The 25,200-nt window shown below is 46.7% G+C and overlaps 1 protein-coding gene across 1 annotated transcript in view; it reads right to left on the bottom strand.

Annotated features, from left to right (window-relative positions):
- ROGDI (rogdi atypical leucine zipper) overlaps positions 1-25,200 on the bottom strand; it is a 590,903-nt gene that overhangs the window by 308,579 nt on the left and 257,124 nt on the right. The window contains exon 7 of the mRNA XM_069210699.1: positions 22,625-22,723. Within this exon, the coding sequence (XP_069066800.1) occupies positions 22,625-22,723 (99 nt within the window). The remainder of the gene's footprint in view (positions 1-22,624; positions 22,724-25,200) is intronic.

Genomic DNA, 25,200 nt, shown 5'->3' with positions numbered 1-25,200 from the left:
ACAAGAATGTCTTGTTTGAGAACGTAGTGCTGGCCCAAGCAAAAACAGCTAAATAGAGGGAAATAAAATTAGACCGCAAAAGTGGCTATTGTTAAACAAAGCTGAATAAAATATACCTAGGTTTAAGTGCACAGCGGCAGGCTTAATGTGCTAAAATAACGTGCATGGAGCTATAACTAAAATGGCTACACAACACTACCAAAAAGCTACCTTATGAGAGAGAAAATGAAGTGGATTATGTAAGGGTTCAAATGGTGGTCCCACAAGTCTGGTAAGTACAACGTTAAGATTCTTATTGGTGCTGAAGGTAACCTAGTTAGAATTACTCTTTAGACCTTCCATGAATGCTTTAATAAAATAAATTTTGAACAATGTTAAATGTTGCCTGTTTTGTAGATACACTGCTATGGCTGCAAAGTGCAGTCGTATTGAATTGTACACTAACCCACAAGTTTGTAAATGTAGCAAATGGCTAACAATATTTTGAACAGCTGCATTAAACGATCAATTTGTTTGGTCTGACAATAAACAACAAACCTTTTCCATTTAGCGGCATTGTATGCTCTGGTGTGGGCTTGCTTAAGAATGGCCATGCATTCTGGAGGCTATCTTAAGTATCCAAACTCTATGACCTCAGGAGACAAATCGCATGGTTGAATTCTTTGTGATTTGGGTGTCCGATTTCTCCTTGGTTCTGCGTGAGAAGGTCCAGCCATAGGGGAAGTTTCCGTTGTGAAAGTTCGAATAGTGTTGTGAACCATGGTTGTCGTGCCCAGGTGGGAGCCACCAAACTGAGTATGAGAGAGGTCTGCCTGAGCTTCCTCACCACAAAGGGAAAGAGAGGGAGAGGTGGAAAAGAGTAGGCAAATATCCCTAACCATTTCATCCATAGAGCATTGCCCTTGGATTGAGGGTGTGGAAGGCTGGAGGTGCAGTTTGGGTATTCTGAGTTATTTGCTGCTGCGAATAGATCAATTTGTGGAAATCCCCACCCATGGAAGTATGTTTGTAGGATTGCAGGACTTGAGGGTGGAGTTCCCATTCATGGACTTGTTGCTGCATCCTGCTGAGTAGATCGGCAAGGTCGTTGTCTGTCCCCAGGAGATGTTCTGCCAGCAACTGAATGTGTTGGCGAATTGCCCAATGCCAGATTGTCTGAGCTAGTTGAGACAACTGTAGAGAGTGTGACCCCCTCCCCCATTTCTGCAAATAAAACATGGCTGTTGTATTGTCCATTCCGACTAACACATCTTGCCTTGCAGGTGAACCAGAAATGCTTGTGAGTGCTAGATAACTGGCTTGAAGCTCCAAGTAATTGATGTGTGGAGCTTGATGTTTGGTGTCCCATAGACCTTACATTGACGAATTGTGTAGATGGGCACCCCAACATGTGAAGAATGCGTCAGCTGTGAGTGTGATCTGGAGAACAGGGTCTAGAAACAGTCACCCTTTTGTCAGATTTTGTGTGTTCCACCATTGCAGAGAAGAGTGTGTGCAGCTGTCTACCAACACTAGATTGTGGAACTGACCCTGTGCTTGAGACCATTGAGTCACCAGACACGTCTGCAGCAGACGAATGTGTAGTCGTACATATGGCACTACTGCAATACAAGATGCCATTATCCCTAGAAATCTCCAAAATGTTCATACCGGAATCTGCTGGGTGGGAAGTATTTGACTCAAGAGTAATTATATTGTGAATCCTGAGAACATTAGAGTAGGCTAACCCTGAGTGTTTAGAACAGCTCTTGAAAAGGCTGTATGTGAGACAGTTGGAGGTGAGATTTATGTATGTTGATGGTAAAGCCTAAGGGGTGAAGGAAATGGTTGTTTGTGTATGGTGAAGACACTGCTGAAGTGAACTGGACTTGATAAGCCTATTGTCCGTATATAGGAAGAAATGAATACTTTTTCTGCGTAGGTGTGCTATGACTACTGCAAGACATTTTGTGAAAACAAGAGGTGCAATTGTTACTCTGAAAAGGAGTACCCTGAACTGGTAATGCCTGCCTTGTATGATGAATCTGAGATATTTCCTGTGTGCTGGATGTATTTCGATGTGAAAATAAGCATCCTTTAGACCTAGAGCAGACAGGAAGTCTCCTTGTTGTAGTAGTGGTATTACATCTTGGAGAGTGCTCATATGAAAGTGTTCTGTTGGAATGTAATGGTTTAGTGGTCTGAGATCTAGAATTCGGCAAAGGGAGCCATCCTTTTTGGGAATAACAGTAAAGGGAATATAGCCCTGTTCCTTTTAGATGAATGGGAACTAACTCAATTGCTCCTTTCTGAAGAAGAGCTTGTACTTCTTGAGTTAACAGCTATAAATGTTCTACAGAGAGTTTGCACTTTTTGGGGGTATGTTTGGAGGTGTGTTGATGAGCTCCAGACAATAACCATGTTGGATAATATCCAACACCCACTGGTCTGTTATGTTTTGCCAGTTTGCGGAGTGTTGTTGACTGAAAGAGGTTAGAGGAGTCTGATGCTGTCTGCTTACTGCTTTGTTTGAAGGCAGGTTTGCGAAAGGAGCCTTGATTACCACAAGTTTGAAGAGATCCCATAGACTTTGCAACATCAGCGTTCTTTTTTATTTTCGCTAACCCTTAGTCCACCTCCGGACCAAGAAGGGGTTCCGGATCAAAAGGGGAATTAAGAAGTGTTTGTTGAAACTCAGGTTTAAAACCTGAAATACGCAACCAGGCATGTCGTCTTAATACAACACTAGTATTTATACCCTCACAACTGTATCTGCCGCATCGACGACACATCTGATAGAGTTAATAGATATTAACTTGCCCTCTTGTACAAGCTGGTGTCCTTTCTTTTTAAACTATTTTGGGAGATGTTGAATAAGATCTTCCATCTCATCCCAGTGTGCTCTATGGTATCTTGCCAACAGTCCTTCAGTGTTGGCAATTCTACAGTGGTTGGCTGCTTGAATCCCCACCCTTCTGTCTGACGCATAAATAAGTTTGGACTCTTTGTCTGGGGAGGTGAATGCCCGTAAGTTTGGTAATTAGCTAATTTACAAGCATTTATAACTACCAGGAAGTCTGGAGGAATTTATCCTCTAATATAAGGAGGATCTGAACGGGCTGCCTTGTACGGACAGGGTCTTTAGAAATTCTGCCTGCAGGCAGTGTCATACCCTTCAACATGGGCAAATACTGACATGCCCTAGTGGTGGAGGAAAGGGTTTTGAATAAGAAATCATCTTCTATAGTGTTCTTCTGTAATGGGACCCGATGATATGCAGCCACCCTAGCTACCAATTTATTAAGGATGTGGTGTTATCTAGTGGAGATGGTTTAGCTGGGTATAAATCTGTATATGTATCCCCTGGAAGGGTCAATGTCATGGGTCCCAAGGGTCTAATGGTGGCTCCGGTGTGTCATGATCTTCTAAATAGGATTAAAGGGATACTAGCAGAGTTCACCCTATTAGATCTTTAGCCTCGGAGCGTGAATGATGTGGTGAAGTAGGTGGAGGTTGAGGAGAGGGTGGTGAGGGTGGTAAAGGTGGAGGTATCAGACTGGTGGCCAAGTCCTTTCTCTTGTGACAATGTGTCTGTACATCAATAGCCTCCTCAAATGAAGTCTGATGTTTAGTAGGAGATGGCTTTGCAAGGGTCCGACCACTATTTGGTTGAATATGGATTGTCTTTTGTTTCGGATTGTGCTTCTCCACCATAGTTTGTAAGATAGGCTCTGGTGCCGTAACAGTCATTCTCGATCCGAGTGTCGCAATGTTCAGTGCCGAAGAGGGCTTGAGTTGCGGTATCAAAACGGTCTGTGCTGATGTGGTTGGAACTGAATTCAGCTTTGGTTGGGTAGATGCCAAAATTTGCAGAGCCGGTTTATGGGTGGGGTCTTTGGGCTTGGCCTTCGATGCCGAGCCGGAAGGCAGGACTTCCGTGGCAATTGTTCGGTGATGACCATGGGCTGACGGCAGTGGTGGCTCAGTTGCCTTATGTTCGGTCGAAGCTGAATGTTTTTTGGTAGGTGTAATATGGGCCTTTGTACTCACTGCATGCTGCGCTGATGGAACTTCTTGTGTCTGCGCACTGGTTTCATTCTCTGTGTCAGATTTGTAGTCTGGAATCGATAAGGCTTCCTCTTCTGCCACAGAAGTTTCATGGAACTCTTCCTGTGGCTCAATGTCCTGGATATCAAATATGTCTGGTGTCTCTTCTAGTTCTTTTTGCTGCATTTCCTTCCGACGTGCATAACAATCCGGCAGTGTTTTCTTCAGTGGAAATGAGACAGGCCTCACAATTTCCTTCGTTGTGATCCAGAGATAAACAGAGGTTGCAAACAGAGTGGAAGTCTGCGTGGGGATATCTGGAGTTGCACCTGGACAAAATCGAAAAAGTGTCCTTTCCATCAGCAGCGCATTTCTTATGCGTACCATTCTATGAAATAATGGTTAGAACCAGGCAAGGCCCAAAGGGGGAGAGCAAAAGTCGACCAGATGAAGGGAGATTCGCTTCCTGTGTTCACTGAATGTGAATGGGACGCAAACAAAAACAATACAGACGAGTATAGGATTATAAGTTGTTCCGTAGGGAACCAGAAACTGTTCTGAACCAGAACACTGACTAAAACGTCCGAACCCGGTGGCCGAAAGAAAACAATCTAACAATGGAGTTGATGCGGAGATAAGACAGAGGTCATGCTCCTAGGCCATCATGCACGACCGAATCTTATTTCCCCTGTACTTCATTCGTTAGGAGATCTGCCCTCTCCCAAGGGATACATCAAGAGTTTAGGAGTATGGCTTGACCCATGGCTGACCATGTACCATCAGGCGAAGACAATTTCCTCCACTTGTTTTGGTAAATTCAGACTCCTTAGAAAGGTGTTTAAAATACTTCCACTTATTGCTAAGAAACTTATCATCCATGCACTCATTATCTCTCGCCTGGATTATGGTAATGCCTTCTATCTTGGTGCTCCGAAATATGTTAAAAAGAAACGACATGATCCTCACCCTCGTGGAGCCCATGGTTTCACTCCCAGCGCTCGTGGATGCTTTAGATGCATTTGGTGCGATCTCTGGGTTCAAAGTGAACGTGCAGAAGTCACAGATCTTGAATCTGTCGGTACCGTCGGACCACAACCTTTATATGGGCCGCCTCGCATATCCCATATCTGGGAATTGTTCAAGCGAAGACAGTGGCAAGGACAGCCCGTTTGAATTACACAGCCCTCTCTAGGGAGATACTCAGGGATCTAGAGACATGGAGAAAGTATAAACTATTGTGGTTCAGTAGGATCGCCGCAATCAAAATGACGATCTTGCTGCGCATACTCTACCTGTTTCAGACACTTCCTCTCACTCCGCCACCTAACACACTGGCTACGCTTCCGGCGGCGATCATGAAGTTTATATGGGACCGGAGGCCCGTGTGATCTCCCGTAACACACTGTACCGCCCCAAGTCGGAGGGGGGATTGGCGGTGCCTTGCCTGTTAAAATATTACCAGGCGGCACAGCTACGTTTCCTGGTTGAGTGGAGCCGACCGCTGACGGAAAAGCATTGGTGCTTCATGGACCAGGCGGTGGCTGGTTCACATGTCTGGAGAGAGCCTTGGTTACGGTGTCAACAGAGTGACGGGCCTCTACTCTTCTCCTATCACGGGGGCAACTCTTGGGGTGTGGGACGCGGTGGCGCTCCGATGCGGCTTGACAACCTTCCCTTCCCCCATGACACCGATATGTGCGAACCCAGAGTTTACTCCCGGCTTGAGCTCTGAGGGCCTTTAGCGTCTACATGCAAAGGTTTGCAGAAGGGTGGGGTGCCTCTTTGATGGGGATGTATTATTCCCTTTAACCAGCTCTGCGAGATTTGTGGCTTAATGGAAGCGGATAGACTGTCATACTATCAGGTCAGGCATTGGGTGCTGCAACCAACGGTCAAGCCTTTAGTTGCTAGAGCGCTTATGCCATTTGAGAAATGGCTGGTAGGGAAGAAAGATGATAAGCGGTTGGTATCAGAAATTTATGCACATCTTCTCAGGGCCATATCCTTTGACAAGACGAAAGGGCAGCAGCGCTGGGAGAGGGAGTTGAGGAGAGAATTTTCGGAGGAGGAGTGGGAGGGAATTTACTTTAGGGTGCACCACGCGGCGCACCATATTCCGGGGGTTGAAACGGCCTATAAGATCGTTACTTCCTGGTACTATACCTCTGTAAGGGTACGTGAATGGGACTCTACTAAATCTGGGCTTTGCTGGATGGGGTATGGGAATATGGGCTCGCTCATCCACCTGCTGTGGCACTGCCCGAAGCTGACGAGATACTGGAATTGTATTCTGGATGAGATTGACAGAGCGTTTTCCACAGAGATCCCAAGGTTCCCGGCATTAACCCAGAATAGTGTATCTAACCCTCTCACCTTTCCCCTCCGTTCTTTGTGGGGTTGGCAGATTGCCCTTGCCCTCAATGCGGCACACCAGGTGATTCTTGGATTGTGGGGCACGGACAGGGTCCCGAGCTATACCTCCTGGCTTTACAAGCTTTGGTATATTCTGGCCATGGAGAAACTAACTTTAGTGGCTGATCAGAGGGCAGATGAATTAGCTGAGCTGTGGAAACCCTTTATTATCAAGGAACACAATTTCAAGATGGACTGCACACCAGGGGTGTGAATTTTAAAATATCTACTTGTCCATGTGACAAGGTCATTCATAAATCTACTTGCCCTGTAAAAAGAAATCTACCTGACCCTTTGGTGCTATGTAGTGCTGCAAGAAATTATCATTAAAGAGCTTTGATGATAGCCTCTCTGATTATGCCAGGGCTAATACTATAGTATGGCTTGAATACTAGCAAATTCCTTATTTTGTCACCTTTCCACAAACCAACATACTGGGGCTTGGTGCTAGCAGTAAGTAATAGTTACAGGGTTGGAAAGGTTGGAAATTTACTCCTGACGAGAGCAGAAGTAAAACGTCTTCCAGGGTTGGGAAAAAAAGTGGCTGGTGGGAAAGCTAACTTGTAAATGCTCAACAGATTTTCGCATGAGCAAATCTGCACATGTAAATTTGCTCATTCTAAAATACAGTTCACAAATATTTTGCAGGAGTACAATTTCCATTTGTGAAAATTTATGAATTAATGAAATACATAATTCTGCACTAATGCAAAGACATCTACCCAGGGTGTACTTTTGTGACTTTCTTTAAGAATTGTGCCCCTAATTAGGTCTGGCGTTAACCAAAACCTTTTGTTTTTATTAAAATTCTATCTTTCTTTCTCTCCGTCTAGCCACGTGTTGGCTAGCTTCACTGTGAGTGATAGTATGCTCTTTTACAAGCAGCATATCAGTATACAAAGGAATTTTGTACTGTGCCAGGAACTACAATGGCAATTGGCGCTTTTTGCGATAAAAAATATGTTTGCTTTTTGACAATGCTTGTTACAATGGTGAGGACTCGGCAGCTCCCACAACAGAGGTTTACAAATGCTATGTCAAAACAAGACATATTGACAAAACCAAAAGACTGACAACCAATGTTGGACCTATTTGCTTATCCAATGCTTGTTTATTTTCATGTTTTCCGTATCCTTGTTGAAACGGTTTACATTGACCTTCCAATCTGAAAAGTTTTTGGAAATACTAGCATGCATCAACACATTTTAGTAAATGATGCTTCAAAGAAATGGTATCTAACATTTCACAGTCATTTAGTAAACATTAGTTTCCTAGTAGCATTTTTTGTGAACATTATATTTAGAAAGCAACAAAAAAAATCTTGCTTTCCAGCTTCTGCAAATATTTGCATCTACTCAGAGAGCATTCTGGGAGCATTATACATAGTCTCATATTGTTACACTTTGCAAACTTGTCTACACATTTTTTAGTGGAACCACAGTCAATAGAGCAGGCCGAGCTTACAACATTTGAGAGGGCTCACCTTAATAATAAAGACTTTCCATTAATGAACCATAAATACAATTTCGAACAGCATAAACACAGACACAAATATTACCTCAACTGCAGATAATTCTCTTCCCTGCTCCATAATATAATTCTGTAAACTGGCAGCCAAAGGGTTTGTGCTACGGGGGTTGGGCCTACTTGTCCAAAGGACAAACTAAATATGACAACTTGTTGTCCTTGACCCCAAACAATAGGTCCTGGGCATTGGGCTATAGGTATTCCACACTCCTGCACAAATAACTCAGTTGTGCCACACATATGCAGGAGAAACATTAACTATAGCACCAAGAGCACAATCCACAGGGAAAAAAGGAGCTACCATTGCCTTTCTGTCAAATACACCATTACAGGAAATTTGCATGGCAGCTACATGGTCATCAGTGCATACGTTTACAAAACGTACTGATATTCAAAGGAACAAGGGAGCTCAAGTTGGACAAAGGGTTCGAAAACATCAATTTACAAGTCAATACCCATCTTCAACCCAGCCACCACAGGGATAAAAAAAACACTAAGATCGATGCACAGCATGTGAATCCAGAAAAGATTCACTCTGAAAAACGTAAAGTTTCTTATCTGTACTTGAAGTGTTGCAGCTTGAAGAATTTTCTGAATTCTCAAGTGACCCACCCACCTCCACCAAGAAGATGGGAGGACAGGAGGGAAAAAAAGAAAATCTGAAGATGGCTACCTAAGGTGGGAACATCCAAAGGAAGTAGGACCACATCACAAGGGGACACCAAATGGAGGCTCCGTCAACAATCACCAACAAACAAAAGTAGAAATAGAAGTACTAAAAAAAATTGGTAAAATAGTGGAGAATTCCAGACCCAACTACTAGATGGTAGAATAATGCACAGCATGTGAATCCAGAAAATGCTTCAAGCTGCAAAACTACAGGTAGGGAGGTGCAGGTAAGAAACTTTGTTTTCCTGTGATGGATCCTCCTATTGCGGCATTGTAGGATGCGGAGCAAGCCCTGCTGCAGTTGCTCAAGGGGAAAAACAGCCGAGTGAGGAGGCAGGGGTGACTGAACACTGAGCAGCAGAGCCTCAGATACTTCTTCCGGCAGTCACGAAATTGCAGCACTCCTGGCTGCCCACTAGACTAGGGTAATTCAAATAACCACAGCTGAGAGGAGCAGCAGAACAGATGAAGAGTTGTATGGAATGGAGCTGGACAGCCTGTTGGAAGACACCATCCCCAGTACGGGAGGCTATATTTTGGCCACAAACTCAGCTGGAGAAGTGGTGAACCCGGCAGTATGGAGGGGTGCCCAGAATACTCCTAGTTCTGGGGTCCCACAGAGCAATAAAGACCATTCCCCATGTGAGCTAGAGTCCCGGGACTGTCAGTACACCTGACATAGCCAAACACACACCTCAGGGGAGGTGGCCATGAGGCCAAGAGATTCATTGATAAGAACTGTCCCTGGTGGACTCTGGTCCTGGGGACAGACTGCTGAGATATTGCTGCTGCCAGGACTGACACCATTAAGCTGGACAAGGCATTGGAGCTCCCTGAACTACCCTTGTAACATATCCCTCTGGAGACTTTGCTCACTCTGGAACTGCCCCCTATGTAATAGTGAGAACACTGATTGCCAGCACACATACACACATACTTGGGACACTAAACTTGTGAAGTGGCCCTATGGCATGGGGAAATCCATGCCCTTTAAAGAGCCTGGTGCTCCCGGGGGAAGGGCTGGATCCTCAGTGGATGGGACAGGGGAGAGAGAGAGAGCTGCCACCACATGCAGAGCTCCTCAATAATTTCCAACACCACCTCAATCTAATACTAGCCGCTATCAACTGTAGAGATGTGTTGGAGACTAAGAAACATGGTGGCGCTAGAGGCGTTGTGCTCCGGGCGGAACACCGTAAGTTGGCTGACAGAGTGAAGTCTGCTGAGGAAGGCCTCACAGAGCTGAAACCGGAGAGCAAGGTGACAGATGAAGGCCCTCAATGACACTCACACAATTGGAACAGAGGGTCGATGTTAGAGAAGGAAGGCAGAGGAGAAATAACATGTGACTCACAGGCCTCCCAGAGCGAGTAGAGGGCTATGATATGGTTGGCTACTTGGAAAATTGGATACATACTCATTTGGCCCCCATAGGCTTGACACAATTCTTTGCCATGAAATGTGCATACAGGGTAAACACTCAGAGGCTCACACCAGTTAGACCCCTAGAGCAGTTGCGGCCAAACCTTTTCACTAATGGGACAGAGATCTCTTTCTGCAGAACACCAGAGGTCAGGGACCATACAAGATTGAAAATGGTTCCGTCAAGTTGTTTTTTGACTACACAAGGCAGTGCAAACCCAGAGGGCTGCCTTCCTAACAGTTAAAAGAGCACTGGAATGCTATCCCTCAATAGGTCTTAATGTTTCCACCTAAATTGAAGGTCATGGTAGATGGTTAATCATTGTTCTTCAAAGAACAGACTGCAGCTTGGGGCTGGCTAGAGATGTACCTGAATGGAGCGGACAAACCTGCTCTGAGATCACCTCATCATCAGCCCTCCCCAAAGTCAAATTGTAAGAGACGACTGGCTCTGAGAAACACAGGTAAACCAACCAAACATCAACTGGAGACAGGATAGGTGCCTGTGGTGTTGGTGTCAGCTCAAACAGGATGACAACTCCAATCTGAGTAGGACAGTGTGAGTGCTTCTGAGAAGCGATCATTGGACTCTGACTCAGAGGTGTCATCCCTGATGGAGGATGGTCACCCTCGATTACCCCAGGATGGCAGACTATCTTTGATGGGTAACTGGTGCAAGAACAATGAGCAGTGGCACATGCTGGGTGGAGGCGACTATGAGTCATCCTGCAGGGACTTGGGACATTCTGTGTTCCTGACACTACTTACCTACCTGAGGTTAGGTTGGGGAGGAAGGGAAAGCAAAGGCTCTAATTGTCATATTGCGAACTGACTACACATACCCTTGTTCAAGCCAATAGCCATTGAGCTTGATATTTCAATATGACAAGTTACTATTTGTTTGGGCGTGGGGCCGTTGCCTGGCTGCCATGGGGTTCAAGAGGTGGGTACACAATGACGCATACAAGGTTCTTCCATATGCGAAAGACTACAGGAGGCACGACTTGGGAGCTACATGGGTGTCACAGGGTGCTTACAAGAGATGCACCTCACAGTCAACAAGACTCCAGCGCTGTTGGAGGGGACAACTTTTTGCGATCAGGCTTATATTAGCAGACCACTTATTTGTGCCCTACCAGAGTCCTCTTCTTCCTTACACTCACAAAAATTGATAAGGAGGGTTGATGGGTACTAGGGAAGAGCAGGAATTCTTCTTGGGTAACATACTGCTGTGAAATATGACCATGTTAAATATTTAGACACCCTCTCACAGCAACTAGGCCAATTCTTAACAAGCCCTTTACTACATAGTGAGGATTATAATTGTGCAATAAATGTGGGACTAGACCATCCCACACTGCCCATACCAGAGGCACAATCCATCAGTAGTTAAGGGGTCCTCCACCTGGCAAAGTAACTGGGAATTGGAAGATGTCTGGTGAAAACATCACAGAGACACCAAGGATTACTCGTTATTCTGCAGTGTGTGGCATCAATGTATGCTCAAGGCAACTCGGCTTGTTGCTAGTGAGCTCAGAGTATCTAGGGAGAACAATCAAAGATCATAATCCCATAATCATATCCCAGATGGGATGACCTTCTCCATCAATACCTAACTGAAAGCTGCGGCCTAGCTCCTTGACCGAACCCTCCTTCTGAGAATCACTTTGCATGGCCGTTACTGAGTACTTTACATTGAATGAGTGATCTGCATCTGAATAGGTAGCAATGAGAGGCGATTACCGAGTAAGACTATAGGAATTCAGGTGGACCTGGACAATGAGCTGACACTACTGGACAAGACAGTAAAAAAAAAGTTAGAATTAGAGATGATTGACAAACCAGAAGCCATGCAGCATCTAGCCAGTAGAAAAGCTGAATACATAAACATTTACAGATAAATTCAGATGCCACTACTACAGGGTATATGAAACCAGAGTGCACGAAGAAGAGGGCAAACCAGGGAGGATGCTGGTGTGGTTGATCAGACCGGAGTCAAGAGGCTCACAGATAATGTCCAGGCCCCAGAAAGAGCCTTGTAACATGATCAGGACTGCGTTAATGGAATATTCCTCTATTACTATTGGACACAGAACAGAACAGACCACAAGCTGAGGCTCCCTGGGAAGAAATCTAAATCTTTTGATGGGGCCAGGCTCTGAAAACTGAGCCAGGGAAAAACTGGGGGCTAGATTACTCAGAATGAAAAGCAAGGGGGCATAAAAGAACTGGAAAGAATTATAAAGACCACGGCTCAACAGACTACTGGCTGATTTTTAACAAACATTCTGATTTCTTGGCTCTGCATCTGACCAAAGTATAGTTCATGGCCTTTGAAAAAGGAGAGTTCCCGGGGATGACATGGAAGGCTTTGATAGTACCCCAGCGAAAGCCGGGTAAACCCAGGGAGAATGCAAGCTCATACTGACCACTTTCAATGCTGAACCTCGATTTTAAAATACTCAGCAAGGCACGTGCAACTTGGTTGTACCCTTACATGACAACACTGATTCATACTTATCAAAACAGTTTTATACAATCGTGAACTACCTAGAATAACCTAAGTATACTATACAGGATATTGGATTAAAATGTGGATGTCTAGTTTCCTCACGCACTGGTAGCTTCAGTGACTCTTGAGAAGGTGTTTTTTTTTTTTTACAGTGCATTGGAGCTTCCTGGGGGCTACCATAACTATGGGCTTGGGAGAGGGATGGTCCTGATGGATCCCAACACAATACCGAACCCCAGGTACAGGTTCAGACAGGAGACTCGTCTGCCCGAGTATTCAATTAACCATGGCACCAGGCATGGCTGTCCACTATCCACATTGCTTTTGGGTATTGCAATAGAACCTCTGGCAGCAGCAGCCTGAGCGGAGTGTACAAACTGAGGCATTCCACTACGGAACGGCACCCACATTATAGCTCTCTATGCTGATAACATTTTATGTTATGTCAAGAACAGCGACCAGGATTTAACCCAGATACAAATGTTACTCATGATAGTCTTGGCCAGACTCTCATATCTTTTGTCAAGTTACCAGTATGGGTTCTCCGACACTGGTTTCGACAGTTGCACTCCCTGTTCTGGAAGCTGATATGGGACACAGGAAGGAGACGGTTGCTTTGGATACGCTTAAATGCACAATTACTTCTGGAAGCCTTAGTGTCCCAGTTTTCGACCTCTAACTATGGCGGCACAGCCGCAGTTGATAGCCCACTGTCTAGATAGTGAGGGGGTGATGGGAGTTGGGGTGGGTAGGTGGTGACCCCAATCAAGGAGCCCGGGTAGCTATCTTGATAGAACAGACACCAGTTCCACAGACTGCTCCGATACTAAGGTCCATAGCGCTGAGGTGCAGGAGGAAGTGTACTAAATTGATGGCATACTGCCCCCCTGTACTCGATGGCAATACTACTGGCAGGCCCCCCCACAAAGTGTGAATAATTCTTTGCTTTTCAAAGCACACATCTAGCACAATGTATTAAATTGGACAATGCTATGGTAGAGGGCTGCTACCAAAAGAGAGAGCCCCAGACTACGGACCAACTAATAGAGGACTACAGCCTCCCTAATGGCAATTTTTAATATATGAGGTTACTTATTACATGGCTATATAAGGTACTAAGTGCTATGGTACGAAGGCAACCGGTTAAGGTCAAAGCAAACTGGGAGGCAGAATTGGGGCATGAAATCATAGATAAGGAGTGGGATCAAACTTTGGAATACATATAAGAAGTGTCACATAACACATGGCTGAACTTCACACAATTTATTTTCTTTCATCATACATATCTTACACCCAAGAAAACTGGCAACCTGTATAGGTGTGAGCCTAGCCACTGCCCTGAAGGCTTGATGAAGTCGGCTAGCTTTCTGCATATGGTTTAGAGCTGGAGCTGCCCCTGGGTCCAACCATACTGGACTAATGTAAAAAATGTAATGTCTGGGGGCTCACAGCAGAACAATGGAGGTGGCACCAGAGGTCTGCTTGCTGCAAGGGTTCCACAGACCGAAAACAAGGAAAGCGGGCAATAACCAGCTGGAAAAAAGCCCTGAACTTGGCCAGAAAAAAGATCGTCAGGACCTGGAAATCAGCACAAGGCCCGACCTATGATGGTTGGGCAGCAGAACTGAAGTACTGGAAAAGGGCGGAGGAGGAAGCCCGTCGGAGAGAGCGGGTAAGCAGGGTTTGCAGGCAACCTCTTTCCGACATATGGAGTGAGACCCTACAATCATTCATACGGTCTCTGAATAGACCCCGAAACATGACTGCAACGTCTACAGGGTCTACAGACGGTACGCAAGAGATGGTTGAGGAGCCACCAGATAGGCCAGTACCTACTGGCTCCAGGAGACAACGGCTGATCTACTTGTGGCTGGGAGCAGATGGTCACAACCTACTCTGCCTATAAGGCCCCAAATAAACTGCTGAAGACTAAACACACAAGTTAGGACCTGCATGTGTATCTCTTCAGTTAACAGTTTGATTGTTTACCTCTGCTAAACCTTTAAAATAAAACTCCTAAGCATACAAGATGTTTTAATAATCCTGTACAAGTGTCTGGGCAATGCATAATCACTGTAACTTATGCACAAAACACAATAGAAAAGTTTTTTTTTTTTTTTTAAAAGGGTTATGTAAAGAGGTTTGCAATGTAAGTATTTCATGATCCTAAACTTGCTTGACAAGGGAAGTAGCACTCAAATTATTGTCATTTGACTGATAGCACAATTGTGAAAAATCAGTAGTTAAACCCACATCAATTTCTCATTATGAACTTGTTTTGCTAAGATACATGCACAGAGGACACATATACTAATTTCCATCTGAATTTGGAAAATGATAAACAAATTTACATAGCTCAACTTGAACAAATGTAAAATGCTCTATCTTGCAGTTTTAGTGTAACATAAAAAACAAAACCTTCATCTCCTTAGGGTGCAATTAATGTCCTCTATGCAAATTAAGGGCTCTAGGGAAGAACAAGTTACTTACCTTTGGTAACGTATTATCTGGTAGAGACTATCTACCTGCAGATTCTTTACCTTTGAATTCCCTGGCGTCAGCTTTGAATCCCGAATTTTTTGCTGAGCAATACCCTGCGTGCGTCGTCGGGTGGAGTCGTTCGGATCTGCATGCTTTGTTCGGCTCCGCGAGGCTTCGTCAGCACCGTTGGAGCCGTCTGTGACATCACAGTCACCTATTAAGGCACCACCCCGGCACACGTACGTCAGTTCTTTTACCCACGAACTACCACGCCAGAAGCACAGAGTTATGGATAGAGCCAATAGTTTGTCTGTGCAAAACTAGGGCCCTGAAAGGGACAAACCCTAACCCTACTAGACATAGCCGCAGAGCGGTCAGGCATGGGTGGGTGTAAGGAATCTGCAGCTAGATAAGAGTCTCTACCAGATAATGCGTTGCCGAAGGTAAGTAACTTGTTCATCTGATAGAGATTTCTAGTTGCAGATTCCTTACCTTTTAATAAATATCCAATCCATACCCTCGTGACTGTGGGCTGCGGATACCTCTACTACATTAAAAAGTCCTGTAGGACTGAACGGGCAAAGTGTCCGTCTCTCTGTACCGGATTGTCCAGGCAGTAATGTTTTGCAAACATGTGTAAAGATGCCCACGTTGCTGACTGACAAATATCCAGGACTGTGACGCCCACAGCTAGCACAGTGGTAGCAGTTTTTCCCCTGGTAGAATGAGCCCTCAAGCCTTCAGGAACCTGCTTCCTGGCCTTGATGCAGAGAACGACCCAGCGCAAAATGGTTAGCTTCTGCCCTACCCTCCTTTGCTCCACGTACGCCACAAAGAGTTGGTCATCCACCTGGAGCTCTTTTGTGCGGTCAAGGTAGAACAATAACACTCTTTTTGGGTCAAGCCGGTGGAGCCGCTCCTCTTCTTTAGAGGGATACGGTGGAACAAAGAAGGTGGGCAGGGTGATGTTCTGACCTAGTTGAAATGGGGTCACCACCTTGGAGAGGAAAGACGCATGAGTTCTGAGAACCACCTTATCTGAAAATATGGTGAGATACAGTGGTTTGGATGAAATGGCCTGCATCTCACTCTCCCTCCTGGCAGACATTATTGGCACTAAGCAGGCTTTCTTGATGGTGAGCAGCTGGAGAGGAAACATATGTACAAGCCCTTTGAGGAATCTATATACAATGGGAGATTTGAAAAGTGAAGGCTGGTCAGGCAGCCGAAGGAATGCCGATAAGGCAGAAAGATAGCCGATGAGAGTACCCAAGGCAGAACCCTGCTGGGCAAGAGAAAGTATAAAGAGAAGGATATCAGTAAGAGAAGAGAAAGAGGATCACTAGACCTTTCTGTACAATAATAAACAAAGTAATATACAAAGGGTTTCCAACGGCAGGCGTATACCGTTTTAGTGGAGGGACGCCTGCCTGCCTGCCAAAATAACTTTACATACTTCGAGAGGAAGGTCAAAAGTCACCAACTGCTGCCGCTCAAGGTCTACGCATGAAGGCACAAAGTTGACAGGTTCGGGTGGAGAACCTTCCCCTGCTGCTGCAACAGAATAGCCTTCCAAAGAGGCAACCTGATTGGAGGATTGATGCTCATTTTCAGAAGCTCAGGATAGCAGACTCTCCAGGTCCAATCCAGAGCCACTAGGATTACTTGGGCCAGGCCGTTCTTGATCTTCTTGAGAAATCTGGGAAGAAGTGGTATGGGTGGAAAGGTGTACAAAAGGCCTGAACTCCGCTTGCGAGGAAAAGCATAGACGAGCAATTGCTGCCTTGGAAACTCCAACATGTAATACTTCTGACATTGCGCGTTCTCTGCGGAGGCGAACAGATCTAACCAAGGATCTCCCCACTGCTGAAAGAGTCCTTGCACCACCTCCGGGTGGAGATACCATTTGTGATCCGCTAGGCACAGACGGCGAGCACGCCTGCCCTGGTGTTTGGAGAACCTGCCAGGTGTTGACCCACCAGGGTTATGCCCTGCTGTTCCAGCCATGTCCAGAGAAGCAGAGCCTCTTGACAAAAGGGTCCACGACCCCACACCACCCTGCTTGCTGCAGTACCACATTGCGGTGGTGTTGTCCATGAACACCTGCACCATCTTCCCTTATACAACAGGAAGAAGTGCTTTAAATGCCAGTCGGATCGCCCAGAGCTCCAGTAAGTTGATATGGAGCCCTGATTCCGCCGGAGACCAGAGGCCTCTGATATCCACCTCTCCCAGATGGCCACCCCATTCCAGAAGTGACACATCTGTCACTACTGTGAGATCTGGCTGGGGAATGGAGACGAGCCTGCCTATGACCCAATCGCAGTTCACTGACCACCACTACAGGTCTTTTGCAGTTCCCTCCGAGATCTGAACCGTGTCGGTAAGATCTCCCTGAAGCTGCGCCCACTGGAACTTTAGGTCCCACTGCAGAGACCTCATATGCCACATGGCATGCTTGACTAACAGGATGCAGGAGGCCATAAGTCTCAACAGCTTTAGAGTCTGTCTCACCGAAATCCAGGATAGAGGCTGAAACATCAGTATCATAACCTAAATATCCTGGACTTGCTGCTCAGGAGGATAAGCCCAAAACTGCCCTGTGTCCAGAACGGCTCCGATGAAAGGGAGCTTATGAGAGGGAGGCAGGTGTGACTCGGGCAAGTTTATAGTGAACCCCAGCAAATGCAGGAGGTTTGCCTTCGTTTGAGGGTGGATGACAAGAGCCTGTGGTGCAGGAGCCTTCAACAGCCAGTCGTCGAGGTAGGGAAAAACTGAAATTCCTAACCTGTGCAGATAAGCTGCTACCACCATCATCACCTTGGTGAACACCTGAGGGGTACTGGTGAGATCAAAGGGGTGCACAGTAAACTGAAAGTGCTCGTGGCCCACCTTGAACCGCAAGTAACGCCTGTGGGTGGGCAGGATGGGGATGTGAAAATGCGCATCCTTCAAGTCAAACGCTACCATCCAGTCTCCTTGGTCTAGTGCAGACAAGACTTGAGCAAGAGTGAGCATCCTGAATTTCTCTTTCTTGAGGAAGAGACTGACGTCCCTTAAATCCAAGATAGGGCGAAGACCCTTTTTCTTTTTTGGAATCAGAAAGTAGGGGGAATAACAACCACTGCCTACTTCTGACATCAGGACCCTTTCTATGGATCCCTTGGCCAAGAGAGCCGTAACTTCCTCGCGGAGCAAGATTAAATGATCCTCCATCAGCTGTTCTTTCAAAGGAGGCATAGAGGGAGGGAAAGACTGGAAGGGGAGGGAATAGCCCTTCTGCATGACCTACAAGACCCATTTGTCAGATGTTATGGACCGCCAGTGAGGGAGATGAAATTTAATCCTCCCTCCAACTGGATGAGCATGGTCTTGCAGAATCATACTAGGACGACTTGTGTGCTGTGGAAGAGGGGGCTTGGGTGGAGGTCGACCACTGGGTCTGAAGATACCACAACCTCGTCCTCGCACTGGATGCTGATGATGATGGGAGACGGTGGCCTACCTGTGGGTGAATTGGTACCACACCCCTTCCGAGGCCTCAAAAGGGGCAAAAGGCAGACTACTGGCAAGCAGGCACCAAGAGGCCCAAAGATCTGGCCGTAGGTCAAGAGTCCTTGAACCACTCAAGCGCAGAGTCTGCCTTTTCTCCAAAAAGGCGTGAGCCATTGAAAGGCATGTCCATCAGGTTTGCCTGGACATCCCCCGAAAAGTCAGACGTAGAAAGCCAGGCGTGGGGACGAAGGGCCACTGTCCATGAAGTCGCCCTCCCAGTGAGTCGGTTGTGTCCAAACCACACGGAATCATAAGCTTGGCTGCATCTCTCCCATCTTTGACGGCTTGAGCGAGAGTGTCCTGCAGGTCCTTCGGGACCTGGGGCAGCACCTGTGCCACTGTATCCCATAAAGTATGGGAAAAACAGCCTATCAGGAATGAGTTGTTTACAGACCTTAAGGCCGGGCTGGAGGAAGAAAACCTCTTCTTCCCAAGTGTAGGAAAGTACCCTCTTTTTGGCATGTTACCCCCGATTTCTTCCTGATGTCGGTGTGTACTGACTGTGTCACTGGGATCCTGCTAGCCAGAACCCCAGTGCTTATGGATTATGGCCTGCCTGTCAGTATGTTTCACTGTTTTTGAAAGTATGGTTGACTGTGTCACTGGAGTCCTGCTAACCAGGACCGCAGTCCTTATGCTCTCTCTGTTTTCAAATTGACCACAACATACTGGTAACCCAGTATTTCACTCCAAATTGGCATACTGGTTACCCCTTATAAGTCCCTAGTATATGGTACTTAAGAACCCAGGGCATTGGGGTCCCAGGAGATTCCAGTATCGGTTGCACAATCCCATGCACTTTGGGGGCTCCACAGTCGACCCCCAGTAATGCCATACCAGCTTTGAGGTTTGAGGCAGCCCCAGCTGCTGCCACCTCACAGACAGGTTTCTGTACTCCTGTTGCTTGAGCAGCTGAAGCCCAGGAAGGCAGAACAAACCATTTCCTTTTGGAGAGGAGTGTTACACCCTCTCCCTTTGGAAATAGGTGTTACAAGCATGGGAGGGGTAGCCTCCCAGAGCCTCTGGAAATGATTTGAAGGGGACAGATGGTGCCCTCCTTGCATAATCCAGTCTACACTGGTTTAGGGACCCCCAGTCCCTGCTCTGGCATGAAACTGGACATAGGAAAGGGGGAGTGACCACTCCCCTGTCCATCACCACCCCAGGGGTGGTGCCCAGAGCTCCTCCAGAATGTCCCTGGGTTTTGCAGAGCCCTGCCGATAGGTGCTTACCTGGTTAGGTGGCCAATCCCCCTTTCAGGGCTAATTAGGGTGTTTCCTCAGATTTGGATTGCAAGACTCCAGTAGGAATCCTCTGGATCCTTTACTTCATCTTCTACCGACAGTTTCCAGGTCGTCCTGCCTCCAAGGACTGACTGTCTTCAGCATGCACCAGAAGAACAGAAGGAATCTCCCGTGGAGTGACGGAGTCACTTCCCTGCTTCAGCAGACACCTCTCTGCAGCGACGACCGGTGGCGTGGGTCCCCTCTCCAGACGACAAGAGTGGATCCAGCAACACGGGTGGTGAGCTAAAGTGACCCCGACAGTCCAAACGTCCAGCTGTCCAACTTTGGTGGAGCTAAGAGCATGCCTCCCCACGTAAGACAGTACCCCCATGCAACCGCGTGACTTGCAGTTGCCAAGGCTTGTGTGCGGCCTTATTGTGATTTACTCCTGCTTTCCTGGGCTCTGGGGTGGGTTCTACTACTTAACTTTTGTGTTTTCTTACACTCCCAGCGCCCCTCTACACAATACACTTGCCTAGGTGGGAAACGGTCTTTCGCGTTTCACTATTTTAGTATATGGTATGTGTTCGCCCTAGGCCCATTACAACCTATTGTGATTTTCACTATTTGCACTGTTTTCCGACTGTGTACTTACCTGTTTTTGGATACTAGTGTATATAGTGTGTATAATACTTACCTCCTAAGGGAGTATAGTCTCTAAGGTATTTTTGGCATTTGTGTCACCAAAATAAAGTACCTTGATTTTTGTTATACTGAGTAATTTCTTTCATGTGTTTGAGTACTGTGTGACTACTGAGGTATTGCAAGACCTTTGCATGTCTCCTAGTTCAGCCGCTCTGTTACAAGCTACCTCTAGACAGCCTAAGCTGCTGGAACACTGCCTACATTTCACTAATAAGGGATAACTGGACATTGTATAGGTGTAAGTACCTTTGGTACCCACTACAAAACCAGGCCAGCCTCCTACGCCAAGTTGGTCCAGCCTCTTGGATTTTCTATCCGGGTGAGCAGAAGGGAAGGCACCATGGAAAGTGGAGGCTTGGACCACCAAGCTCTCTGGGGTGGGGTTTTGGGTGAGAAAACTAGGGTCAGTACGAGCTGGTCGATGGCGGCGACCGATTGTCCTATTTATAGGAGACCCTGTGCTGGGTTTGGACCACGTCCCCAGCAGGACATCAGTAAGGTCTTCACTGAAGGATAACATTGACTCCAATGTAGAAACCCCCGGCTGAAGCACCTCTGTCAGGATGTTAGTCCTGACCAGCACCGTTGGAAGCGCTAGCTCCAATACCTCAGCTGCTCTACGCACCACCATGGCATATGAAGCTCCCTCCTCCGTAGCCACAGAAGGAGGTGAGAGCATGCTAGTATCTGGAGAAGTATCCAGTCCACTGGCTTCACCCACAGCCTCATAACAGCCCAGCTCCAATCCATATTCCAAAGGGTCCTCAGACCCCTCCCATTCCTCACCTGTGCCTGGCTGTCCGAAATAAGCCTCAGGCACTGATCTGGGCCCTGCTGGCACCGTCGAAGTCAGAATCGGTGTCGTACAATATCATTCTGGCTCCGAAGCATCCTGAATGAGGATGGGGCTCACCCACCAGTAGGCACCGATTTTGGGGGGGCGTCAACGTCGGGACCAATGCCAGAGGAGGCAGACTGTGTGGAACCGGCATCGATCCGGATCAGATATGGGATCCTGGAGTCCCCAACGGCGCAGAGGCTGAAGCCGCCGGCTTTGAACCCAATGGGGCCCCTGCTGACCCCGAAGACCCACCAGCAGGGTCAGTGCGCTCAAATACGAGGTTCATGGCTTCGTACAATTCTTTAAATTGAGCGGGGGGGTCGCTCCAGCTTTCGGATAGGGGAAGACGCAAAGTCAGCCCTGGCATCCGCTCCGCAGAACCGTGCTCAGAACGTTCCCGATACGCCCGTCGGGTGTGGCAAAGTCGAAGTCCACTTGGACTTCTTTTTCTGCATCTTCCCAGAGTGCCCGGAGGACCTCGAATCAGAAGAAGAGGACCTACGGTTCCTGAAGCGGTCCCGTGACCACCTCCTCAAGCGGGACTGTGACCTCCTAGGAGTCACGCCTACCAACGTCGACTACCGGCCGCCATGAGCTTCAGAGACCGCTCTCTCAAAGCTTTCTGGGCCATAGCCCGGCAGTCGGAACAAGACTGAGTCATGGTCTCGGTCGAGAAACCAGAGACATACCTGATGGGGGTCCGTCACTGACATGGTGCAAAGGCAGGCTCCACACGGCTTGAACCCTGTCATCCTCGAAGACATCTCGCACAGACGAAAAAAAATGTTTGACAAAAAGGTAGAAAAAAGCATGCCAAAAAAGGCAGAGGGTAGCTCGATCCCAGACCTGCGCTTAACCGGCAGCAGTGCCTTTAAAGGCGACCGTGACGTCACAGACGTGGAGCCGAACGACGCACGTGGATCTGAACGACACCACCCGATGGCACGCACAGAGTATTGCTCAGCAACAAAATTCGGATTCGAAGCCGACATCAGGGAATTCCAAGGTAAGGAATCTGCAGCTAGAAATCTCTATGAGGTACACAATGGCCACCAAACTCCAAAACATTACAATTCAACCTATCTCAATAAAAAGGAAGAAGGGTTTGGGCCTCTCAAAAACCTCTAACTCGTTCAGGGTACAAGGAAAGAGCCACTCCATAGGCTAGAGTAAACCCTGTATATAGAGAAACTCCTGCACAACTTCAAATCATCACATAAGCCGCAATCTAATTTTTGAAATGTTTACCGTCAAGCTGCTTGAGGCAATCTCAGGAAGAGTCAAAGTGGCTGGTGTAGTAAGACGATTCCGAGCTCTGGTCAGTTGCAGCATCACAGCATCCATCAACTAGGGATTTAAAGAAACATCAATAAGACTAGGAGGAAAAAGAGAATCATAGTAGTTGCAAGCATCCATGTACTGCAGGACTCACAATCAGGGTTATGACCGCGCTGGTCTATCTACCACAGTAGTCAACCATCCCCTATTAATCAAGTTCCACCAACTGAGGTTGAGCCTTAACCACATATCTGGATTTCCACTGCATACCATAAGCGGACCCTGACAAAGAAAGAATCTGTTCACCTTATTGGAGAAGACAATGAATAACCCAGAAATTCAATCCTGGAACGTAGAATTGGAGCTACACAGGACCACACCATGTCTCACCTTTTGCACAAGAGTGCTCAGATTTACCTAGCAACCCACCAACACTCCCTCCAGGTGCACTCCTTTAACAAGTGCAGTGGATAAAAGGCTTCAACCAAGTCTTCTCCACAAATTAAAGCCTTCTTACTCAATGCGATCTTCAGCATTACCATACAGTTTCTAGTCTTGTTCCACACTGCTGTGTGCAACACTCTCGATACTGGTCTCTGAAAGCCCCATTGTGGCACCATAAAAGACAGTTTTCCATAATATTGCCTGCTCCATCATAAGCCAAAAAAATTCAAATAGATGTCCCTATGTTAAGGAAGCCTCCACTTGCTTCACGTCACATTTTGTACCTCAATCAACATTTCAGAATCTCAAACACAGCAATTCTCTATGATAAATCAAAGTACAGTTCAGGTCATTTCTGAAACAATCACAGCTACACCACTGCAAGACTAAAACTCCATAAATCACATAATGTAGTCACACCCAAACTCTCACCTTCCCTTCTGGATGTTTTCCACTAGCTCCATACCCCCACCAATAAACAGACTCAATATGTAACTTCAGTGGGTTATACCGAGCAATTTAAAGTACCAACTTGTTGTGGACTGCATACAATTAAACTAAACCTAATAGTTTTGTTATGCACCATGTGAAAGAAACTTTTTGAAATGATGGTCTTCCCTTTATGCAAAGGGATACATGCCCTTGCCAATTGAGGCTAGGTAACAGTATAAATATTTCAATTAAAAGGTACAGACATAACAAAGTGAGAGCAACAGGCACCTGTAAACATTAAACATTGGCCTCTAGCTCAGCTGGCACCTAGGGAAACCTAGCAAACCTGCACAGGTTTGATAACTAGACACCTGATCTGGTTCTGTTACCCTGAATCCTTTGCTAACCTCAATATTTGGGAGAAAAAAAACTTTTTCCTCACATTTCGGTGATAGAAAGTTCTGGAATCTGAGAGAAGCCACAAATGTCCTTCCACCCAGCTTTCCCCCCAAGTCTCCCGATAAAAATGGTACCTCACTTGTGTGGGTAGGCCTAGTGCCCCCGACAGGAATAGATCACACAACAGTCAATGTTGGTACTTACATGAGGCAACTGTTGACCCTGGGGTGATCCATTCCTTACGCAGGCACTAGGTATAGGCACTCAAGTGGGGTAGCGTTTTTATCAGGAAAGGTGAGGAATCACTGGGTGGTAGGAATTTTGTGGATTGCATCATATTCCTCTGTAGTTTGTGTGACAGAAATGCAAGAAAACTAGAGTTTTTATTCAACATTTCAGATTTGCAGGGTATTCTGGGTAAGAAAACTTTGGGGAATTCACACACGTCACACCTCTGAACTCCCCCGGATGTCTAGTTTCCAGAAATGTTTGGGTTTAGTATGTTTCCCTGGGCCGCCGAACCCAGGATCAAAAACACAGTGCCTGCTTTACAAAACCAGTTTGTTTGACAATTTTGATGTCTCCACAATACAATTTGGGCAGTGGAATTCGGGGCTGAACTAAATTGGGGAGCTCCCAAGAGAGCACCCTCTCTGTGCTTGCCCCCGCATTCACCTGCTCTCTGGGTTGGGCTAACCCACTATTGCCCTGTTGCACAGACTGTGCTCGCAAAGGGACAAAAGGACTGCCCTCATCACCTCCCTCACAATTTACTGGAAGGAGTTATCCAGTGGGACTCCTCCAACTGAAAAATCACTCCCAGAGTCTGCAAGATTGTCCGATCCCTCAGATGCGGTCTCAGTATCTGCTGTCTCAGTTTCTGATCCTATGTCAGAGCTGTCCTCTATAACCAGAGTGACGTCAGCAGCAGTCATCCATCAAGATGCCATTTCTGCTATTGGCTAAACTGTTGCTCTAAAACACTAGCCTACATAGACTGTCACAAAATTGCTGGTGTGTGTGTGTGTGTGTGTGTGTGAGATACGTGCAACAGTAGAGGACACCTTACCTGCGCTTCTTCCCTCAATCAGCACTTTCTTTCAAGACACTCAAACATCTGGTCACATACCATTCGTCACAGTCTTTAGCACCTCCTGCGCCCAGTCCAACAATCATTATTGGTGCTCCCACTCCCATGTCCTCCTCCTCGGATTCCCGCATTACCACCCAGCAAACGTGCTCTTCATCCCTCCACAGCCACCCCGCACATA

Source organism: Pleurodeles waltl, chromosome 10, assembly GCF_031143425.1.
Source record: "Pleurodeles waltl isolate 20211129_DDA chromosome 10, aPleWal1.hap1.20221129, whole genome shotgun sequence".
NCBI lineage: Eukaryota > Metazoa > Chordata > Amphibia > Caudata > Salamandridae > Pleurodeles > Pleurodeles waltl.
Note: the sequence above shows the minus strand (reverse complement) of the source record. Positions and strands in the feature narration are given on the sequence as shown.